The following is a 19650-nucleotide window of genomic DNA, read 5'->3' on the forward strand; positions in this document are numbered from 1 at the left end:
TGCAGAGCTCAATATTGTTTGCTTGTAATATACCAGCTACTGTTGTCAGATGTATTTTTCTCTGTTGTAAACAAAGAACATGTTCTTAAAGCATCAGAACAGATGTCTACATATTTAAATGTTAACAAATCATCTTAATTCTTCATTGAAAATTTTGATGTCTGTGCTGTATTGTAAAATATAATAGGATTAAAAAAGCACCTTTTCTCCAAAGGCAACTTTAACTGCAGGCTATGAAGTACGAAAAGAAAGAAAAAGCAAATGTAATTGGTTAATTATACCTTTGTAAGTTAAATAAATTACTTTTCTTTCATGGACCAGTCCATTCCAGAACTGTTTCTCTTGCATTTAAATATATTAATTGAAGCTCAAGTACATTGACTGGATACTCCCTGATCTAGCTTTCACCTGAATTCACACTGTACTCTTAATAAAAGGATTAGCTTTTTGCTTTTTACTTTCAGCTGTCCTGGAACAGTGTAAGGTTAACGAAAAGAACTTCGTCTGCAACCCTGGCGGCTGCAAAAAAACACTTGTCTAGCACATAAACCTGTCCCCACGCTTTTGTCGCTGATAGAAGAGTCTCAGGCTGAGTTGGTCTTGCTGGACTATGCACAAGTTTAACAGGGATTTGGCTTTGTTATTCACACATTAAACGGAAGATGTCACATCTTACTTGAACTGTACGTGCCCAATTCTTGTGCAAAAGTCCACTCTATCAGTAGTGCAACACACCTGGAAAAGTAACGTACACTTTCAGCTCTGGACTTTGAAGCCTTGCACTCTTGCTTATAAATATAGATATTTAGAATTCCTGGGTTAGAATTTTTGACATATATATCAGTTCAAAGTATTAATTAGCCTTTTTGTATCTCTGCAAGTATTTCCTTAGCTCGCGGGGCCCGGATCACGGCCCTCGTAAGGGCAGCAAGCGTGCGAGGAGGGAGCGCGCAGCCTGGCCCGCCGGGCACTGCCGCGCGGAGCACGAGAGGGACCTAGGGACGGGCTGCACGCACAGACCTTCCCGGGTTCCCTAATCCCATTCAGGTGTAGAGCCGGCCAACGGATATTAAACAGCACGTGCAAGGCGGAGGTGGTACCTTTTGCCTAACAATATTTGGATGAACTCAATGGACTATCAATAGCTGAGGAAGCTTAGAAATTCAGGTATTTGAAATATGGAAAATATTGAAACAAAATTTGAAAGAGTTCCTAATATTTTCTACCTATAGTTCCCACCTAGTTGATGAATGTGAGGAATATTTATTAGAAAAATAACTGCACAATTAAGTTAGTTATACCTCCATGAAATGCTATAGTTTACATACCCTTGAGGAGGAAGGAGGAGTCTGCAGCAACACAGGCAACTCAAACACTGTTACAAATGGAGTTTTAATCTTTTTTTTTTCTTACATCTTTCATTAGTAAATTCACCCGATTACTTTCCTTCCACATTCACTGAACACAACACTTCATAGTGCCGACATTCCCATTTGCCGTATACCTGGGCTGTAATGGTTGTATGTAATATATGTAATGGTTGGCCAGACTTACCAGTTTTAAGTTTCTGCTTTTTTTCCCTATTTAAACAACTGCTTCCATCCCCATTCTTTTTAACAGCTGTATGTCATTGTCAAAAAAATATTCAGAGGCAGTGGGAAGTATTAAGTGAAAATGACGGATAAATGTATTTGTACACAAGAGTTCATTATTTAGACATTTATACTAAACCATAATCATTGACTAGAAAATGATTGCACATAAGGTAATTGCAACTGCGAGTTAAAAATAGTCACTGCTGAACACATGACTGGAGAATAATCAGTGTACATTAAATGTAATTATAGGCTGAATAACAGAGGAAAAACAAAAGCAAGTCTGTGCTGGGTGCCAGCTGCAATGTTGGACAGCTCTTCTCCCAAAAAGGCAGGAATGGCCTGTACAATTTCAAGCGTACGTATACAAAAGGGTGCGATCTCCCTGTTACACGTGCATAAAAAACACCTCAGCCAAGAGATGAATACTGAGGAGTGAAGAGACCCACCCGCATTCTACGGTACAGCTTTAAATAATCTATTTAGCCAAACATTGCTCCCACGACGCACCGCCTCATAGTACATTCATCTGCCAAAACGCACGGGGTATATCATTAAACTCCCATTCTCCCATGTATACAAGTTCTTATCTCTTAAACTGTATGAAAGCATAGCAAGAACAGCCTGTGAAGAGCGTAACTCAAAGCTTGCATCAATTTGCTTCTCTTTCAATAAATCAAAAGCAAAAGTTACTGTCATATCCTTAGTATCAGTCACATACAAAACTCCACATGCTATGAATGCATTACCAGCCTTGGACTTGGGATATGTAGTGTTGATATGCCGCATGACTGAAAACGTTTCTTCATCAACATGTGCTACTATTATATTTTCATCAGTACTTGAGGCATATATAATCCAAAGACCCTTTTCATCCACTGCTACATTGAAATATGTCTTCGAGTTAGCAAAGAGATAGTTACGACCATGATATAAGGCATTTTCAATTACCAGTGTGCCCGCTGATGTTTTATCAAGTCCGAGTCTGGAATGAAATAAAATAAGTATTCAATATATTCTGTTAAAACATGTTTTTATACACACTTTGGGGGTGAGTTGACGACTACATGACTGTTGATAATATGTGAGCTCAAGGACCATTCTGCTCTCTTTTAAGATGAAGTACCTCACAAAACACCTTCCAAAGCACTAGGGAAAAAAAAAACATGCAGGGATTCCAAAGTAATAGCTAATCTAACAGGTGCTTGATCTCACTTTCGGAGGCTTCACTTTATTTAGTCTATGAAGATTTTTGTTATCATCAAGATGAAAGAAGCTAAGTAAAAGAAATGGGTGAGAAAATGAATTAGATAGCAAGTACACTTGCTAAAGGAAGAGTGTACAAAAACATGCTTTTTATGAAGTTGAACTAAAGGGGGAAAAAAATGTGGTGGATAAAGCAGCATGAATTCTGGGCAAGTTCACCTAGTCTTAGAGCTCCTCTTTTAAAAACAGTCCAGATAATACAGTGATTTGCTCTAATAAACATCAAAGCAATAAAAGTTCTACTTCTGCAGAGCCAACATTCTGACCTCCCGCTGGCATCCGTCAGGAGGGACTGAATGTCTTACCTCTAACCTATCAAAACTGTTTATATTCCTTGAAATTCCTTAACAGGATAGGAATTTTAAAAACAGCGGCCCTTAGAAACTGAGTCTCTCTACTAGTTCGGGAGGGTAATCAGCTACTATCAAGCCACATATATGCAGTTAGCATTTATTTACTGAATAACATAGCAATTAAGTAGAGTATACTTTATCCTTTTAAGAAATGCATTCTGTAATGAAGCACATTGAATACTCTGCCTTCGACTGTATAGCTCAGTTCCTGAAATACTGAAAAAAATAATATTACTCAGGAATAAGCTACAGTTCTAAAAGCTGTGAAAAGCCAGGGTCCATGACAGGGACATCTCAGATCCCAGAACTTGCAATAGAAGGAAAGATTACTTCACTATCCCAGAGTGGGTAGTGCTTACTCCTCTCTGTGCTGGAGGTAGACAATCCTGGATATGATAACTGAACAGAAAAAACTTCTCTCAACAACTTCTCAGGGAGGTTTTCAGACTTCTACAGATAACCTGTGTTGGCCAGTATGTGAAGGCAGTTCCCAATTACTAGTACCCAAGAAAGGGTTATGAACCTGTGTCCTATCACTCTATTGCTTGGAGTTGGCCATTTAAAAAACAAAAATCCCTGGCAGGGATGTAAAGGAGATTGCCAAAAGGTGGGCATGTCTCTGTCCGAATAGATATTGTACAATCCCAGCAGCTTTCTCACATTCCTTGGCCTGCAAATGATAATAGGAAGATGCTCACACCTGCCTAGGAAGAGACATCAAAGTATAGTAATGTTCTTGGCTCAAACATCAGTCATGTGAGGGAACTTGAAAGCAGATGCAATCTTTTACTTGCCCTTGGTCTGTCTGTATTTGGCTCTTCCCACAAGATTGCATTTTGTTTTTGGTTTGTACTATCTGTCTCTGTCCTCAATAGAAAGTGAAGAAATATAGATGCAATTCCCAGTTCAAATTCAGAGAGACATTTTGGGACAACTGTAGGAATTTCTGATTAGGAGAAATCAAGCAGTGGAGCCAGCCCTCAGCAACCAAGCGTGCAGTTTGCTGGGTCACCACGTCCTCAGCAGGTGCCCTCGCACATTCCTCCACACTAGCACCATGAGCCAACAACTCAACTCCTGCTGGCCAAGCGTGGAGCTCTCTGAGCACAGGGTAGTTCTGCCACCCCACAGGCAGCTCGCAAAGCCAGGATGCTCCACAAGCGCGTTCCTGCCAAACCCCCGCGTTCTCCCCTAAACTGGGACTGAAGCAATTCCCACCCTGAGCACCTACAAGCAGCCACTTACTTCCTTTAATAAAATTATTTTTTCCTGAGCCCCCATTTCCTGAGCCCCCATTTCTTTCAGCAGTTATAGACACTGTCAAGAAGTGCAAGGACATTCAGAGCAATATAATATATAATGCAAGTCTAATAGAACCCAGGATAGGCCAAAGAAAAAAAAGAGTTGTAATCTCTGGAGATTATTTTATTCCTGAGGTCCAGTTGCCCCACATGTATCATGTAGCAGTGGCAAAAGTTAACAGCTTGGAAACAGTTCTAACAACATCTGAAGAACTGGCAGAGCAGAGAACGGACCCGGACCCCCCTCCCAGTTTCCCTCCCTCCCTCAGCACCTGAACACCCAGACTGTACGGAAGGTTCGTAGCCCACATTCCAGTTACAGATGGGAAAGAATTAGGCATTAACTTAGCGATCACTCCCTCCGTTCTTCCTATTCTAGACAGGTTCCCAAAGAAACAAAGAGGTACAGAAGAGTTATCTGCATTTCCAACTCAAGTTCCTCTCCACAACTCTTGGCAACTGCTCCTCCTTCCAAAACATCATGTGCTTTAAGACAACTGTTTCACTTACTTCAGAATGACATTGGTTCCTCCCTTTTGATAGTACAGGTGATTGTTTTGGACTGCATGACCACAGCCATAAAAGAACCCTGTGATGTTAATGATCCTGTAGCTGTCATTCAGCAAGGCATTGGAATTCTCATATTCTTTTATAGAGTTTCCTAAATAGAAGGAACAATATGAGAATACTGTCATTTGGTCTATCTGATTTCTGAAATTTCTATCTTAAATTTCATTCTCTACTAAAATTCAACAAGAACCAAGTTTCTGGCAGACAAGCATATTTGTGTTTTCAGTACTGATTCAAGAACACCGGAACAGAGTAAAATAATCAAACACCACAAATCTATAAAGCTGTTCAAGTGCCTGCACCCCACTAACCTGATGGGCTCAAATTCTACAAACAGTTGGCAAATATACACACATAGTATTTCATTTTTTCCACTTCGATCTTGAAATTTGTTCTGCACTAAGTATACCTCACACAGAACCAATTCATTTTCATGCCTTTCCAAGCTGCAATGGTTACATGCAATTAGGGAAGTAAAACCACAGGAAACTGCTAAAAGAAAATAATACAAAGGCACCAACAATCTGTATTTAAACAGGGATTGGTTAAAAAGAATCCTAAAACTATGTTTTGGATTCCAAAAAAAATGTCTGAAAATACTACAAATGTAAGAAAATCCTAAGAGAAAAGTCTGTAATCACATATATAACCACATACCACACAGGTAATACAGAAAATTTTATGTGGATAGATGTGGGTAAAATAAATCAGACTGAACTAGAAATATTATTTTAGATTGAAAGAATTTCTTAAGAAAGCATTTTTTATGTTTTGACACTAGAATAGATTGCCCAGGGAGGTTGTGGAGTCTCCATCCTTGGAGACATTCAAAGCCCAGGTGGACACAATCCTGGGAAACCTGCTCTAACAGACCCTACTCGAGCAGGGTGTTCGGACCAGATCATCTCCAGAGGCCCCTTCCAACTTCCAAGTGTTCTGTGACTCTGAGAATTAAGAAAGCAATATTAATATACCAGGAGGCTTTTACTCAGAACAATTTCTTGTGTACCTGAAAAATGCATGGTAAGCCAAATCCTTTCATCACTTATATTAGCAGGTTCCCGCATCCAAGTTCCAAATGTTTGTTGCACAGTGACCAGGTGAACAGGACTTCCCACAGATGTTACAACACATTCTGGTAGAGAAGAAGCCTGGGTTCATTATCTCTGCTTTAAAGCAGTAAGCAGCAGTTAGTCTTGCTTTCTCTAGCACATTACCAGGTATTTTTGGATGATCACTGGTTCTCTCTTCAGCTTTTCCAGCCAAAGTGTCATCATTTGGAACAGCACGTGTCTCACCTAGAATTGAGAGAAGGGGTAAAAATAAATAAATAAATAAATAAATAAATAAATAGTATCTTCCTATATTTGGCATTTAGCCTACTAAATTTCTTATTTTTCAAAGTGTATTTTTGAATGGCTTATTAACATAATCATTCAATTTATCATCTTTAACAAATTCTACTGGATATGGATATTCCCTTATATAAATCTAAAACCTTGCTTTTTTTTTTTTTTTTTTTTAAAAAAAAAGCTTTTCATGAAGTCAGTATTGCAAAGAGATTCAGGAGCAAAACACCAACCTTTGACTCACTCAAATTTATCATCTTATAAAATAGAAAATACAATTTTCTTTCTATTAAAATGAAGGTCAGCTAGATGGAAAGATTTAACCTTTACCCAATGTATGTTCGCAATTAAAAATACAGTACAGTATATCATTAAAAATATATGTTTCCCATATATGGGATGCAAAAGCACTAAAAGGGAGCAAGGCTTTCCTTGCCATTGTTTTATTATGAAAAGCAATTCTGTTTTAAGTTTCACTTGCTGTCACCTACTCTCTAATTTTTGGTACCCACTCTATTTTTGGCAGCACAGCTATCACCACAGTATTTTTCCTCTAGAATTCTCTTATCTAGGCAAGCATGGCACTTATGTCATGTTTACACTAACCTGTATTATCTAATGGGCTGAGCTTAAAAGTGAAGCCAAAAGTTCACAAGTTCTAACTATGTCTATCCCTGGTTTATAGAATTGCCAAGATCAAGTCAATTCGTTCTCTCCCAAGTCTCCACTTTCCTAACATATAACACCAGAAACAAAAGTAATTTCAATCTGCAGACAAGGATATGGTTCTGTGCCAGGAACTGCAAAGTATTCGTTCCTCCGAAATAGATGCTGTTTATAACTGGGAAAACCTAGGTTCTTCTGGAAAAAAATAAAAAAGGATAAACCTTGTCTCCCTTCACTGAAGGAAGTGTTTGGCCCAGTTTGTTTCCTAAAGTTGTCCAGCTGACCATTGATTTTAAGTAAATAATTTTGTTTAACAGATTTAATTTCCTAGCTGTGAATTTCTGAGTAGAAAGACAGTTTTGCATCTTTCCTTAAAAAAAAGTTGACACAGTTGAGACAGTTGGCTGATTTGTCAATAATACCAAAATTATTTCTTTGAGAATTAGTGAGAGCTAAACTCAAAGCTTCATGTGCAGATCTACCTCCACCAGCAGCTGGGACATGCTCCCATGCTCCACAGACAACTGCGAAAGTTTCACTGCAGCCATCAATGCCCAAAGCATCAGCAGTGCACCAACACACACCCTGCAAAACTAGTCTTAACAGCGCAGGTAAGCCATTAATGCCATTTTTACTTTATAGCTGTAAAGATGTGAAAGACTGAATCAAATTATATACATAGTATACATATTTTTCCCCAACCCTCAACTATTCAAAAGAGAGCTGATGGGTTTTTCCTTAGTGTTGACTGTTAAAACAGTGAAATGAAATTACTTAAGATACCTTTTTCTATAAACTGAGAAAGCTCTTTTGCCTTTAAAACAACAGAAGACATTTTACTCCGCTCTGTGCTGAAGATGCTTCATCTCGCTGCAGCCTTGTTTGCTGACCCCACTCGTACATCCGATCCCTTCACCCAGTTCTCACTGCCTGACGGGCAGGCTGCAAACTCATTGTCGCTTTTCAGCAGATCTCTGGGCTAAACCCAACTATGAAGAAGTTTAAATGGGAAGTGTAGCAGTAAAAAAATATTATAATGGTAAGGTAATGCTGAAAGGGTAGTGTGACTTCCAGAGGGAGGAAAGGACAGGTTACATTGCACTGTTGCTTTCTCCTGTAGGTTTTACTCTGTCTTTATTTGTGCAGAAAGAAACCATTTCAAAACAGAGAAAGAACAAAATGTATTTCTTCCATCCATTTATCAATGACTTTTGGTGATGTAAATTTTGAAGGTTGTATCAGACTGCTACATGCAATTTTCATTGGTTTTTTTTCATCAAAAAAAAGAGATATATGTCCTACTGATTCTGAGCATAAAATGTTCTGACTAAAAGGTAATAGTTGACAAGACAATAAAACTACCAATTGGACTATCTGGGGGAATGGAGAGAAGAAGGGAAGGAGAGAGGAAGAGAAGGAAGGAGAGAACAAGAGAGAAAGGAAAAGAAATGTTTTGTTTCTTTCAGAATTAGTTAACAGTAACATCGAGAGAAAACACCTCTGAGCTTCCAACTCACTGCCCTCTTCTGATAATGAAATCAAGATTTACTGTTTCCAAATTTTATCTGAGGAAAACATTGCTATAAATAATATATATAAAAGAACAAATATAACAATGTAACAATTACAGTTGTAAAGTAGTGTATATGTTCTCCCTTGTTAAAAAGATAAGAATATTTAATCTCCAGATTACAAAAGCTGGTTTATTGTTTGTAGTTTGATAATGAGATCTCAGCCTATTGCTCATAAAAAGTAGATACTAGTTGAGGAAAATCTCTTCTCTGCTAGATTATTTGATCATTACTCCCACTGGCACCTCAGGGTTTCAAATCCTTTAGAAAACCACCAAATAGCTTAACCTCCAAAGCACTTCAGTCTGTTCCACACTTTAAAACAGGCTACTTGCGTAAATGGCCCTATTCTATCTTGTACAGCAGTTCCCACATTTCTGTATCATGATTAGGATGAGATTTCTGCTTCATTGTAAGAAGGAGCCTCCTTAGGCTCCTTTCTAACAGTTCAATAGCCAGCAGTCCCAAGTGAGGTTCTTGCATGCTACTACAATTACATGCTACACTGGAGAGAGGAAAAAAAAGAAAAGAAAAAAAACACCAAGAGAGGGAAATAATTGATATATGTTCCATATATTCCACTTAGTATTAAATATTCAGTGCAACTGGTTAATAGCAGCTATAATAAAAAAAAATTCATTTTAGCAAACTGTTCAGAATGATGGTGAGGGGAAATATTAATGCACATACTAATCTTTGCTCAAAATCATCAGTTATCTGCTTGCAGCAGACAATTCAGGTGCTAGAAAGCCTTAATACTGTGTGCTTCGCAAACAAGGTAAAGCGCCAGTGGTGTCACCCTGGCAGAAGAAAGAAAGAAGATAGGAGAATATCTCAGATGCACTATCACCAAAAGCTTTTTTCTTAATAGTGGAGAACTCTACCCTCTCCCCACATTTTCATCACTGGAGCATAAAATCACATCACCCTACTAACAGTGAGACATACTGATCAGACGGGGTATATAAGGCTTAACTGCATGAAGTTTTCATGCTGTTCACCTTTGGTGTGCTTCTCAAGAACCTACATTCACAATTACAACAGAAAACCCACTTTACCGAACACTTTCAGAGATAACTACTTTCTCTTCTAGAAACGAGAAAGGAGGAAGATCAGGAAACAAGACATTCTTTGCTTCCTTTTATCAGATCACTCTGACCTCACCAAAAACTAGACTGCTCATCTAGGAGGAAAATTTGTCCCAGAAGTTCAGCAGCAGCCAGAGTAACTGCAAGCAGCAATCATCTTTGGTACCAAAAGTACTGCTAGCCAGTGTTTAAGGACAAGGACAGCAGAGGGCAGATCCAGTAGGTCTATCAAGAAAACGAAAGTTTGCTTCCATTCAAACTGTAGTGAGCTACAAATATGGTGCTGCTCTGCAACAGCTTCTCTTTACTTTCCATAATCAGGTGACGGCTTGAACAAAACTTTTCCAGTCACCACAATACCACACTGTTTGGGCACCCATGTTCCTGAATCACCAGCTCTGCCTCATCTCCTGGTGATAATTCACTGTCAGAAGAAAGATTTTCCTCTTCTGGTATATAGAACATTTTAGAAATGGATACTTCAAAGTCTTCTTTTTTTCAGCTTTACATTTGTGCAGTTTTGTTAATAATCAAAATATCTTTAAAATATGTGAGAGTCAGACCAATTAATATAATCTTGAACCTGTCAAGAATGCTAGAGAGAACAAAGCAAAGAATGAACCTGTGCATTTGCTGCTGTACACGTTCTCCTGAAGGTGGGCTTTACTCTTACGTTTTCCCGGGGGTCCTGGGGGCCCAGGTGGTCCAGGAGGCCCTGGTGGTCCAGGTTCACCTTTTGCACCTAGGCACAAAACACAGCAGGATATTGCAGGCCCTGTAGGCAAACGAGTGACCAGCAGAGAACTCTACATGCCCACTGATATGATAGATTTGGAGATCTCTCTAAATAGCCTCACTTTTCTTAAGAGGTTGCTGTGTACAGGAATATAGCTCAATAAACTCACTCGATGCTGTCTGGCAGCCAGCGAACCAGTGGAATTTCACAAGTTCTAGGACAGAGCAGGTGTCTGCATTACTGGCATCTACAGCGCTATAAGTTTAGGCAGTTTGTATTTGTAACTGCCATGATGCTTCACTCATGCATTCTTGAATAGAAAACTGCCCCTTATGTTCTAATATGAAAAAAAATGCACTGTAAGAAGAGAGTAGGAAGAAACAATCTATCTAAAAGCATGCTGGAAAGGATGGAATTCACACAACCTCCATCCAAAGCCTGAATACAAAAGGTTTTGTGTAACTGCATTATTAAGAGAACATGATCTCCTGGGCAGTTCTCTTAACTTCCTGGATCTACAAACACTCTTCAGACTATTACTAAGGGATTCTAATATCTGAACTGTAGCTATACCCAAAAGCTCCACTGTATATACTGCAGTGTGTTATATTTGCCTGTCCTACTCTCGGAGATCACATTCATGCTGCAAAAGCAGAGTACATCTTTCTTTTTCCCTGTATGATGACCCAAGAGAGCTCCTAAGAGCACTACTTCTTACCTTCTAATATCACATCATTGTTTGCATCCCCTTTATCACCCTTTGCTCCTCTTGCACCTTTTCCTCCTGGCATACCATCTTTGCCAGGTAAACCCATTTCTCCTGGTTCTCCTTTTGCTCCTTGATCACCTTTTGGTCCTGGGACACCTAGAAATAAGAAGCATTGCAGTGCTGAAAAGGATACTCTTCCCCTAAAACCATGTTTCCCAAAGTCAATATGTTCCTTTTTTAAAAAAAGGAAAAAACAAAATGTATTCTTATTAGGGTTTTCGACATTACTATGTTTCCCCTCGCTAAGTTTAACTTTGTAATTTGTTTGGTTTGGACTGAACTTATATGGAAATAGCATAAAATTCATTAAGTGCAAATACTACATTCTTTACCCATTTTTCTCCAAGTTTTCCATATGAGATAGAGAGAGACTTGGCCATTCTTGGATAAGTAGAAATACTAAGGAAAAATATGAAGCGATATATTTAGATGCATATCGGTAACAGCTGGGATTTGTACAGCATCGTTTTCACACTTCAGAAGAGAGAAATGCAACACTTGTACTACTAGAAGTGTGAGTGTGCTTGCAGGCATACATTAGAAATAAATCGAGTCTTAAGGTAACTGCATTTGACCAGAACAGTAAAGAAGGAATTATAATAAAGAAAATCAAAAATACCTGTTTTTCCTCTTTTTCCATTTAATCCTGGTTCACCCTTTTGTCCTGGTATACCCGGAACTCCATCTGATCCATTGTGACCAGGCATTCCATCCAGTCCAGGAGGCCCTGGACAGAACAAAGGGCATAGCTGAATTTTCACTGTTAAATGAAATTAATCCTTAAAAATAATACTTATTAGACACTATTAGACATTTATCCATTACATTTACTATGGCTATCAGTATCATTCTTCTTTTCTTTTGTTTTTAAACAGCTAGTTATAAAACCTTTGTTTTACATAAGAAAACTGTTTCCAAACTGAATGCTGTACACATTCTGCATTAAGGGCACAAAACATCAACCTCTTGGATTCTGCTTCAAAGACAAACCCAGTGGAACCTGTCCTGTCCTTGGTTCTGACAGTAACCACAGCATCCTCCCTAAACAACATAACTTTTAATATTGCTTCTGACACCTGCCAGACTAAAGTGACATGAACATTTACCTACTTGCCCAGATTCCTGTAGTGCCAAAATGTGGTTGGCTTAACAGAGAAGCCATTTTTCCTTCTCATGTCATTATCTGAATCTCACAAACAAAAAGTACCTGACACTTCTCTGATAAAGAACATGATTTTAAGCAGGTCCACAGCCAAAAAAGCTGGGAAAGAAAGTAGCCATTCACATGCCTAGCAACCATGAGTGAGAACAGAGAGAATTAAATAAGAAAAAGAAAAGGTAAAGTTTTATAGAAAAAAAACATAACCAAAACTTTAAAGCAATGCTTTTAATATTTAATAAAAATGCCAGTTTATTCTTTTTATTTATTTATTATTTACTCACCTCTTCAGCTAACTTTTCCATCTGATTTTGATCAAAGATGTTTTAGGAAATGAAGCTATTCCACTCCTTCCAGCATAGGGAGTGAAATTACAATACCTAAAGCCTCCCTCACTTCCGAAGGGACACAAGTTGACTCAAGCAGAGAAATTAAAACAACACTCATTCAAGGCTCTCTCATTCTAATTAGCAAATGAAGGTTATTCTGCAAGAGTTACTTTCCTACACTTCAGCATTTTATATCAACAACTGTTTCAATTATCCAAAAATGTTACTGTAACTGCAAAAGTATCTTACCTGGGGGGCCAGGGGGACCTCCATCAAGAACAAGCAAAGAAGCACAAGAAAGAAAAAAATGTGAGATTAACTCAGCAAGAACACAGAAACCAATTCCCAAACTGAACTTATTACCATTACAGTAGAAGAGTGAAAGGAAGAAAAAGCCTTTCCAATTTTAAAAGGCATATCTATGGATTTTGCAGTTTTGTATGAAAATGAATAAGGAGGCATTAGCACAAACTCAGCTACACTTACTGAGAGATCACCCTTCTAAGCAGTTATATATGCAAACCTTCCGCAAATGCCAGATGAAAAAGTTTTAACAAGCATCTGCTAAAGCATAAGCTCATTATTAGGATTTCAAGTGCCTTTCCAATGTCACAAACCAAACCACTCAGCCATCATTTTATTTCAAATACAGAAGAGACTCTAAAATCATTTTGTGGTAGTATAATAGCTTTAAGGTACTTCTGAAAGTCATGATTAAAAAAATCTGTAGAAAATATACATGAAAAACACATGCTTCCCTGAGTTTTTCAGGATCCAGTCTATTTAAACAGGGGAAAAAATGCCATCCCTATAAGCTACATTTAAATCACTGTTAAGCTTTTTACATTTAATTGTTCTTTAGACTGGATCAGACTGTCCACAGAAATGTACTGTATTTTAGAAACTCCACTTGCCTTATTCAGCAACATGTAATATATAGAAATTCATCTTGTTTTCTCTGACAAGGCTTTAGTAAGAAGGAAGCTTAGCAGGCAAGACTAAGGAACACAAAATGTTTCTGCAACAAGATTTATGTTATGAGACCTCCAATATACATTTGTTGAAAGATGGGGAAAGTTAGGAAGATTCAAAGAAAGGTGTTGCTGCAATTAAGAAAACAACCTAAGTCTGTAGACATTTCTATCCAGCTGACAAAGGACTGTCACATTTCTAGTAAAACTATGTAAAACAGACAATTATGGAAATTACAAGACTTCCTCTAAACATGACAGCTTTGACCAGAAAGCTTTGTGAGTAAAATGAAAAGCACTTTATAATGCCATTACAGAGATGATCACTTTTAATCAGTGCAGACAGTAACATCAGTTAGTAACTGACATCTTTCCACTAAATGACCTTATTTTTCATGCTGTGCATGCAACATCCACTACTGCCTTCTATTATTTTGTCATCTCAAATTCTAAGGATCCTGATTATCCTCATATCAGCATAAGATAAACAAGAAATGTGCCTGAGAAGTAGTAAGTGTCATAGAGGGCTACAGCAGAGAAAGCTGGAGGCAGACACAGCGTAACTGTGCGGAGGCACCACGGAGCTGCTTTGGACAGCAAGGCAGTTGCTTCAGTTCAAGCACACACGAATTCAGAGTTCTGGAGGCCAGAGAAACACACATTTTTGCTGCCTGCCGTTCAGCCTCTGCTGCAAGCAGAATTTGCGAGCAGTTTCAGGAGCAGTGTTTAATATCTCTCTATGCTGAGGTAGTTGTTATTTGTGTTCAAAGCAGTAGTCAAACAGCCCTTACACCCAATTGAAAAGATAAGCCACACAGCAAGTGAAGAGTTCTCCTAAACTCATAAATAGTGGCTGATTTCCAGTCTTCTCACTTTCAAAGAGAATAAACAGCTCAGTCCATTAGCATCTTCAAAGCTCTTAAGTTGGCTACTACTTGATATTTTCTTCCACTTCACACAGAAACTTCTCAAATCTTCTGGTGCTGAAGCCATCAGCCTATTCCAACTGCCCCCGACACATGAAACCAGACAACCTGTTGCCACACTCTAAGGCTCGGAAGGTAAAAACATTGCTTATCTAAGTCCCACGACTCCACAGCAACTACTACAATGGAAGTAAGTTTCCGTAACTTATGTATTCATCCCATGTCAGGCTTTGAATGCTGGGGACACATGCAAAAATACCCAGAATAATGGTCAATTAGTATTGTAAACATTCAAGTTTTGTTGATGAAAACTACATGGGAAGAAATAGATCCAAGCATCATAATCTGAATTCCTTAAATTTCTGTGTTTATAATAAACAGATATAAGCAAGTTGTAAACTTATTATCTTTTTTAATGAATTTATCCTTTTAAAATAAATAAGCCAATCATAATAGAGTAAATAGCATATATCTTTGACATTCTAAACTCTATTTCAAGCTCTCCGTAAACATTGTATTTTCATATTCCTGAATGAAAAATAAGCGTAATGCTTAAGGCAGAAAACTTACCTGTTAAACACATCCCTTTTGTGCTGTTACATAAATCCATCATCACTCGGACCTAACATTGCAAAGAAAATAAAGTTCAAAACAATGCATGCCATAACAATCCAAAAAATAAAATCCCATTTACCTTGGCTGCAAGAATCATGCAGAAACCGAAGACTTAACCATCTACTTTTTACTTAGAAGAACAAAATGTTTAAGATGTTATTTTCACATTTCAACACTGTATCTTTTTAGACTGTGGTTCTCTTGTAAGGATTTGTTCAATATACTTCATTTTAAACCTTACCGAAGATAAGAAAACACTGGGCAGACAACTCCACATATCAGGCATTAAGCTTTACACCTTACTATAATTATAATGCATGTTGTTGCTCATGCATGGCTCTATCAAAGGAAAGCATTAACAACTCAAATCAGCTAGTAAGTGTTAAATTCAAGTATATTTTAGATTTATATCAAATGAGGGATGTTTTTCCAACCAAGTACATCCGATGCGGAAGATTGCAAGCCATTTATTTCCTTTACTTAGAATAACTCAGATTTGTGAAGTCGGAATGAACCTTCCTCCATTCAAAATATTCGAATCCAATAATGACAAGCTTTACAAAACAACGACAGAGGAAGTAAATTCATACAGATTCTTTAAGCCAGTGCGGGTCAAAATTTATCAACTAAATCTCATGTTGCCAATATGAACTTTTCAAAGTTGTACTCCATTAATTACCAGAGTTAAGATAGCATTCAGCTTATCACGAGAGAGTAAATTGGAACCAAAAGGGCAGAAAGAGTTAACTTCATATACCCAACAATTCAGTATGCAGGGAGGTTTACGCTTCTTGTATCTGTACGTGGGTTGCTGATACAGCTTTACAGCTACATCTATCAACAGCAAATACCTATTAATGGCAAATATTTGCCACAAAGCTGTATTAGCCAAATGGCCAGTGTGCTGGCATAGCTCAGCCGTGCTTCGCTGCTGCGACACGTTGGCTTCCCAGCCTACAAGACACTCTGGGGTAGACTGCTCCTGAAGACCGTGTGAACGCATTTACTGCATCTGATGTACTGAGATCCCACTCCACTTGCAGAAAGCCTGAATTAAAAAACCCTGGAAGTGAACTGTTCGTTCTGGCTGGTCAGATACTCATTTTATGCACTGCATGATGAGAAACAAGAATATAAAGTGTTTTGCAATTCATCAAGACTTTCAACAGATATAAGAGGAATATTAAAAATATGAGCACTAGAATTGCCTCAACTTTCTGTTGGAAAAACCTAACTTCTATATTCAAAGAGGAAATACTATTATTTCAGATCTTTACAATATCTGGTAAGTTATGAACATTTTTACATAGAGAGTTGCACTCCAGTTTAGTACAGTTGTTTTATTTACAAATATTGAAATACAGTAGTCTCAAAATACAGAAAAAGTGCAAGTTAATGTGAAGGGCAAAGAATAACATTTAACACTAGCACCTAAGCTTACTTCTCACTGCCAGTCCTCATTGCTATAGCTCAAGCATCTTTGATGGCACATCTTTTGCTGCAAAAATCAAACTATATTTGATTACAGATTTTAATTCCGTCAGACACACTTGATTCCAAACTGTACTGAAATACAAAAATACTTAGACTTTAAATCAGGTAGCTCTTCTCTACTAAATAAAAAATAAGAGCTACCTGATTTGCCATATCAGAACGTATTTGTCCTCTTCCCTATCATCCTTTGGAAGAATTTGGCTTCTACGCTATAATTTATAGAATACATGTTGTTCAATTGTAGGTTTTTTGTTTGTTGGTTTGTTTTTGTTTTAAATTCAAACTGCATTTAATCTAATTGGTTTTGTTGAGATGGCTGAAGGGATTACAGCCCCATTTGGAGGCTTCAAGTTGTCTCAACAGCATTATTTTTGCCTACTGGTGCAGTCCAGGTGACGGAAACAAATGGCACTTAAGAATTGAATGTGCTATAACAAAGAGCCTACATCAGAATCTCCATCCTACATGGAAAGGTCATTACATCGGCCCTATTGACCAGCATATTTGCCAAGAAAGGTACAGATGTGAGTATCTCGTTTAAATACTACAGTCTTCTTTCTTTTTCACAAAAAAAAAAAAAGCCTGAAAAAATGAGGAAACAACCTAAACTATGAAGCAACTATTCAGGTAATTAAATACCCACAGGCTACCGCCTTTTCCATGATTTAAATCCCACCTAAAGGTCATTGCTCACAAACCAACTGGACAGCTATCCTCTCAACAGCCCTCTTGCAACAGCAGATTTGTCAGGTTCCTATTTTTATTATTTTAAAAATAAATACTGCTATCAGAAAACACAGAACTAAAACTATACTTGTGCTACTGAAGCTCAAATATAATTTTTGATTTCTAAAGTTACTTCAAAGATTCTTGAATGTTGTCCACAAAACACGTTTTCCCCAACCAGCTGTTGTATACAGCTATAAGGTACTGATATCTGCTAAACATGAGTTTGTACATAAATCATCTCTCCAAGAAGACTGATTCTGCTCATAGCCTCCTTTTACAGCCCACATTCGGCAGAGCCTAAAGGCTACTGACACAAGAGGCATCATCCCACTGCCCACGAAGACTTCTCACTCACGCCATAGAGTCCTCAGGTCTTCATATTGGAGCAAATATAAAAACAGAAAAGGGGGGTGGTTGAGAATTTTGCTAAGGATTTTTCCCTTGAGCAAGTGAGACATGCACTTTTCTGAGAAGCAGACAAATTGAAAAGTGTTCAGTGGAAAGCAACTCCCTGCAGGGTAATACGTTTAGATGAAGCATGTCTAACACAGCAGCAGCCACAGCGTTGACTTACACGGAAGAGTTGCACAAGTGAACAATCCTGTCACATGCTGTTAAAATACGCATCCCGTCACTCAGTGCTACTTGGAGAGGGCAATAAATTTCATTTAAGCCACATCTGCTACTTAATGACAGATTGGCTTGCCTAGCTGTCCGTGCAAAGCCACCTAGGCAGCCCATTAATGAGCCAGGCCTGAGGACCTGGCAGCAAATGGAACCAACAGCACTCAGACCCTGCCAGGATCGGAAACTTCTCTGTGATAATTTGGTTTGTGCATCCTTTGGATTCAAAGCAGCAATTCAAAACAGATGGAACAAACTGAGCTGTATCTGCCAAACATAAAGAAGAGCTGTTAAGAAAAACAGGAAGAAATTTGGCCAAATGTTTGGTGAAAAATTCAGGTACAACACACAAAAACATTCAGGAAAAGCTGCACAATTTTGCAAAAATCTAAGGAAAACATTCTAATTTTTCCTATGTTTCTGACAACTCATCTGATGTTTTCTAATTTGAAAAAACTCTGGCCAGTAAGAAAAACGTGTAAACATTTGGTTTACCTATATGTATATATATTCCATTTTGACCCAAAATAATGGTTTTTTTTTTCGAATTGCTAAATAAAGTTATATTATTCACATTATTTTAAGTACCTTTTGAGTACAAAGCTAGGCGATTTTAAGACTCCAGGAAATAAAATGCTCTACTGAGACACATCCAGTTCAATAGCCAGCACCCTTCAATGTGCCGTACTACTAAAAATTAGAGGAAAAACCTTCTAACTGAGGAGGTCTTGTGCTGCAAACTCTAAATTCAAAGCAGTAGTGTCCTAAGGGGGGAAAAAGGAGGGGAGGAGAGAAAAAAGAAAGAAAGAAAAGAAAACGACCTACATCCTAAAACCCCAATCGACCGCACTATCAAACTTTGGGGTTATAAACACCTATGTCCCACAATCTTAATAACCCCAACAACCTCATACAGGTGTTACTGAAAAGCTCTTTCCCGCTGGTCGTTTTTAAGAGCAGTAGAACAAGCACGGGGGGTGCCGCCGGTGCCGCCAAGCCCGCTCGCGCCGGCGCCCCGCAGCCTGCGCAGGTTCCGCCGCGCGCGGGCGCGGCCGCCCTACCGGCACCACGGAGTAGGTGAGCAGCGTGAGCAGCTCCTCGCCGTCGCCGCGCACGTGGCCGCGGCGGCTCCGCCTGCTGCGCGCGGCCGCGGGGGGCGCCGCGGCGGCGGGGCCGGGGCCGGGCCCGGCGGGCGCCGCCTGCAGCTCGCGCAGCGCCGCGTCCAGCTGCCGCCACTGCGCCAGCAGGAAGAGCGTCCCCGCGGCGCTGAGCGCCCACAGCAGCCCCAGCGCGCCCAGCAGCCACCGCGCCGCCTCCATGGCCCGCGCGGAGCGGCGCGCGCCGCCCGCCGCGCTTTATGCGGCCCGCGCCGCGGGGAGGGGCGCTGGGCCCGCGCCGCCGCGCGTGGGGGGCGCTGGGCACGGGCCACGTACGCGCCTGGCCGCGCGGGGAGCCGTGTCGCAGCCTGCCGGGGCTGCTGCGCCCTCCTGCCGCACGGCCCACGGGACGCGTCCCAGCCCCCGCCCTACACCACACAAT

At 39.4% G+C, this 19650-nt stretch overlaps 1 protein-coding gene across 1 annotated transcript; it reads right to left on the minus strand.

Moving 5' to 3' along the window:
- Nucleotides 1–2117: 2117 nt before the first annotated feature.
- Nucleotides 2118–19430, minus strand: GLDN (gliomedin). The gene is made up of 10 exons (XM_088519626.1): nt 19173–19430; nt 15220–15271; nt 13002–13019; nt 11884–11991; nt 11214–11360; nt 10382–10501; nt 6303–6383; nt 6095–6220; nt 5026–5176; nt 2118–2580 (listed from the first exon to the last, which is right to left on the minus strand). The coding sequence occupies exons 1-10, from the start codon at nt 19428–19430 to the stop codon at nt 2121–2123; spliced, it is 1521 nt and encodes a 506-aa protein (XP_088375752.1). The 3' UTR covers nt 2118–2120.
- Between the last annotated feature and the right edge of the window lie 220 nt (nt 19431–19650).

Source organism: Tinamus guttatus, unplaced genomic scaffold (genome assembly GCF_059628265.1).
Source record: "Tinamus guttatus ecotype Peru unplaced genomic scaffold, ASM5962826v1 Tinamus_guttatus_pri_ptg000004l, whole genome shotgun sequence".
Taxonomy (NCBI): Eukaryota; Metazoa; Chordata; class Aves; order Tinamiformes; family Tinamidae; genus Tinamus; species Tinamus guttatus.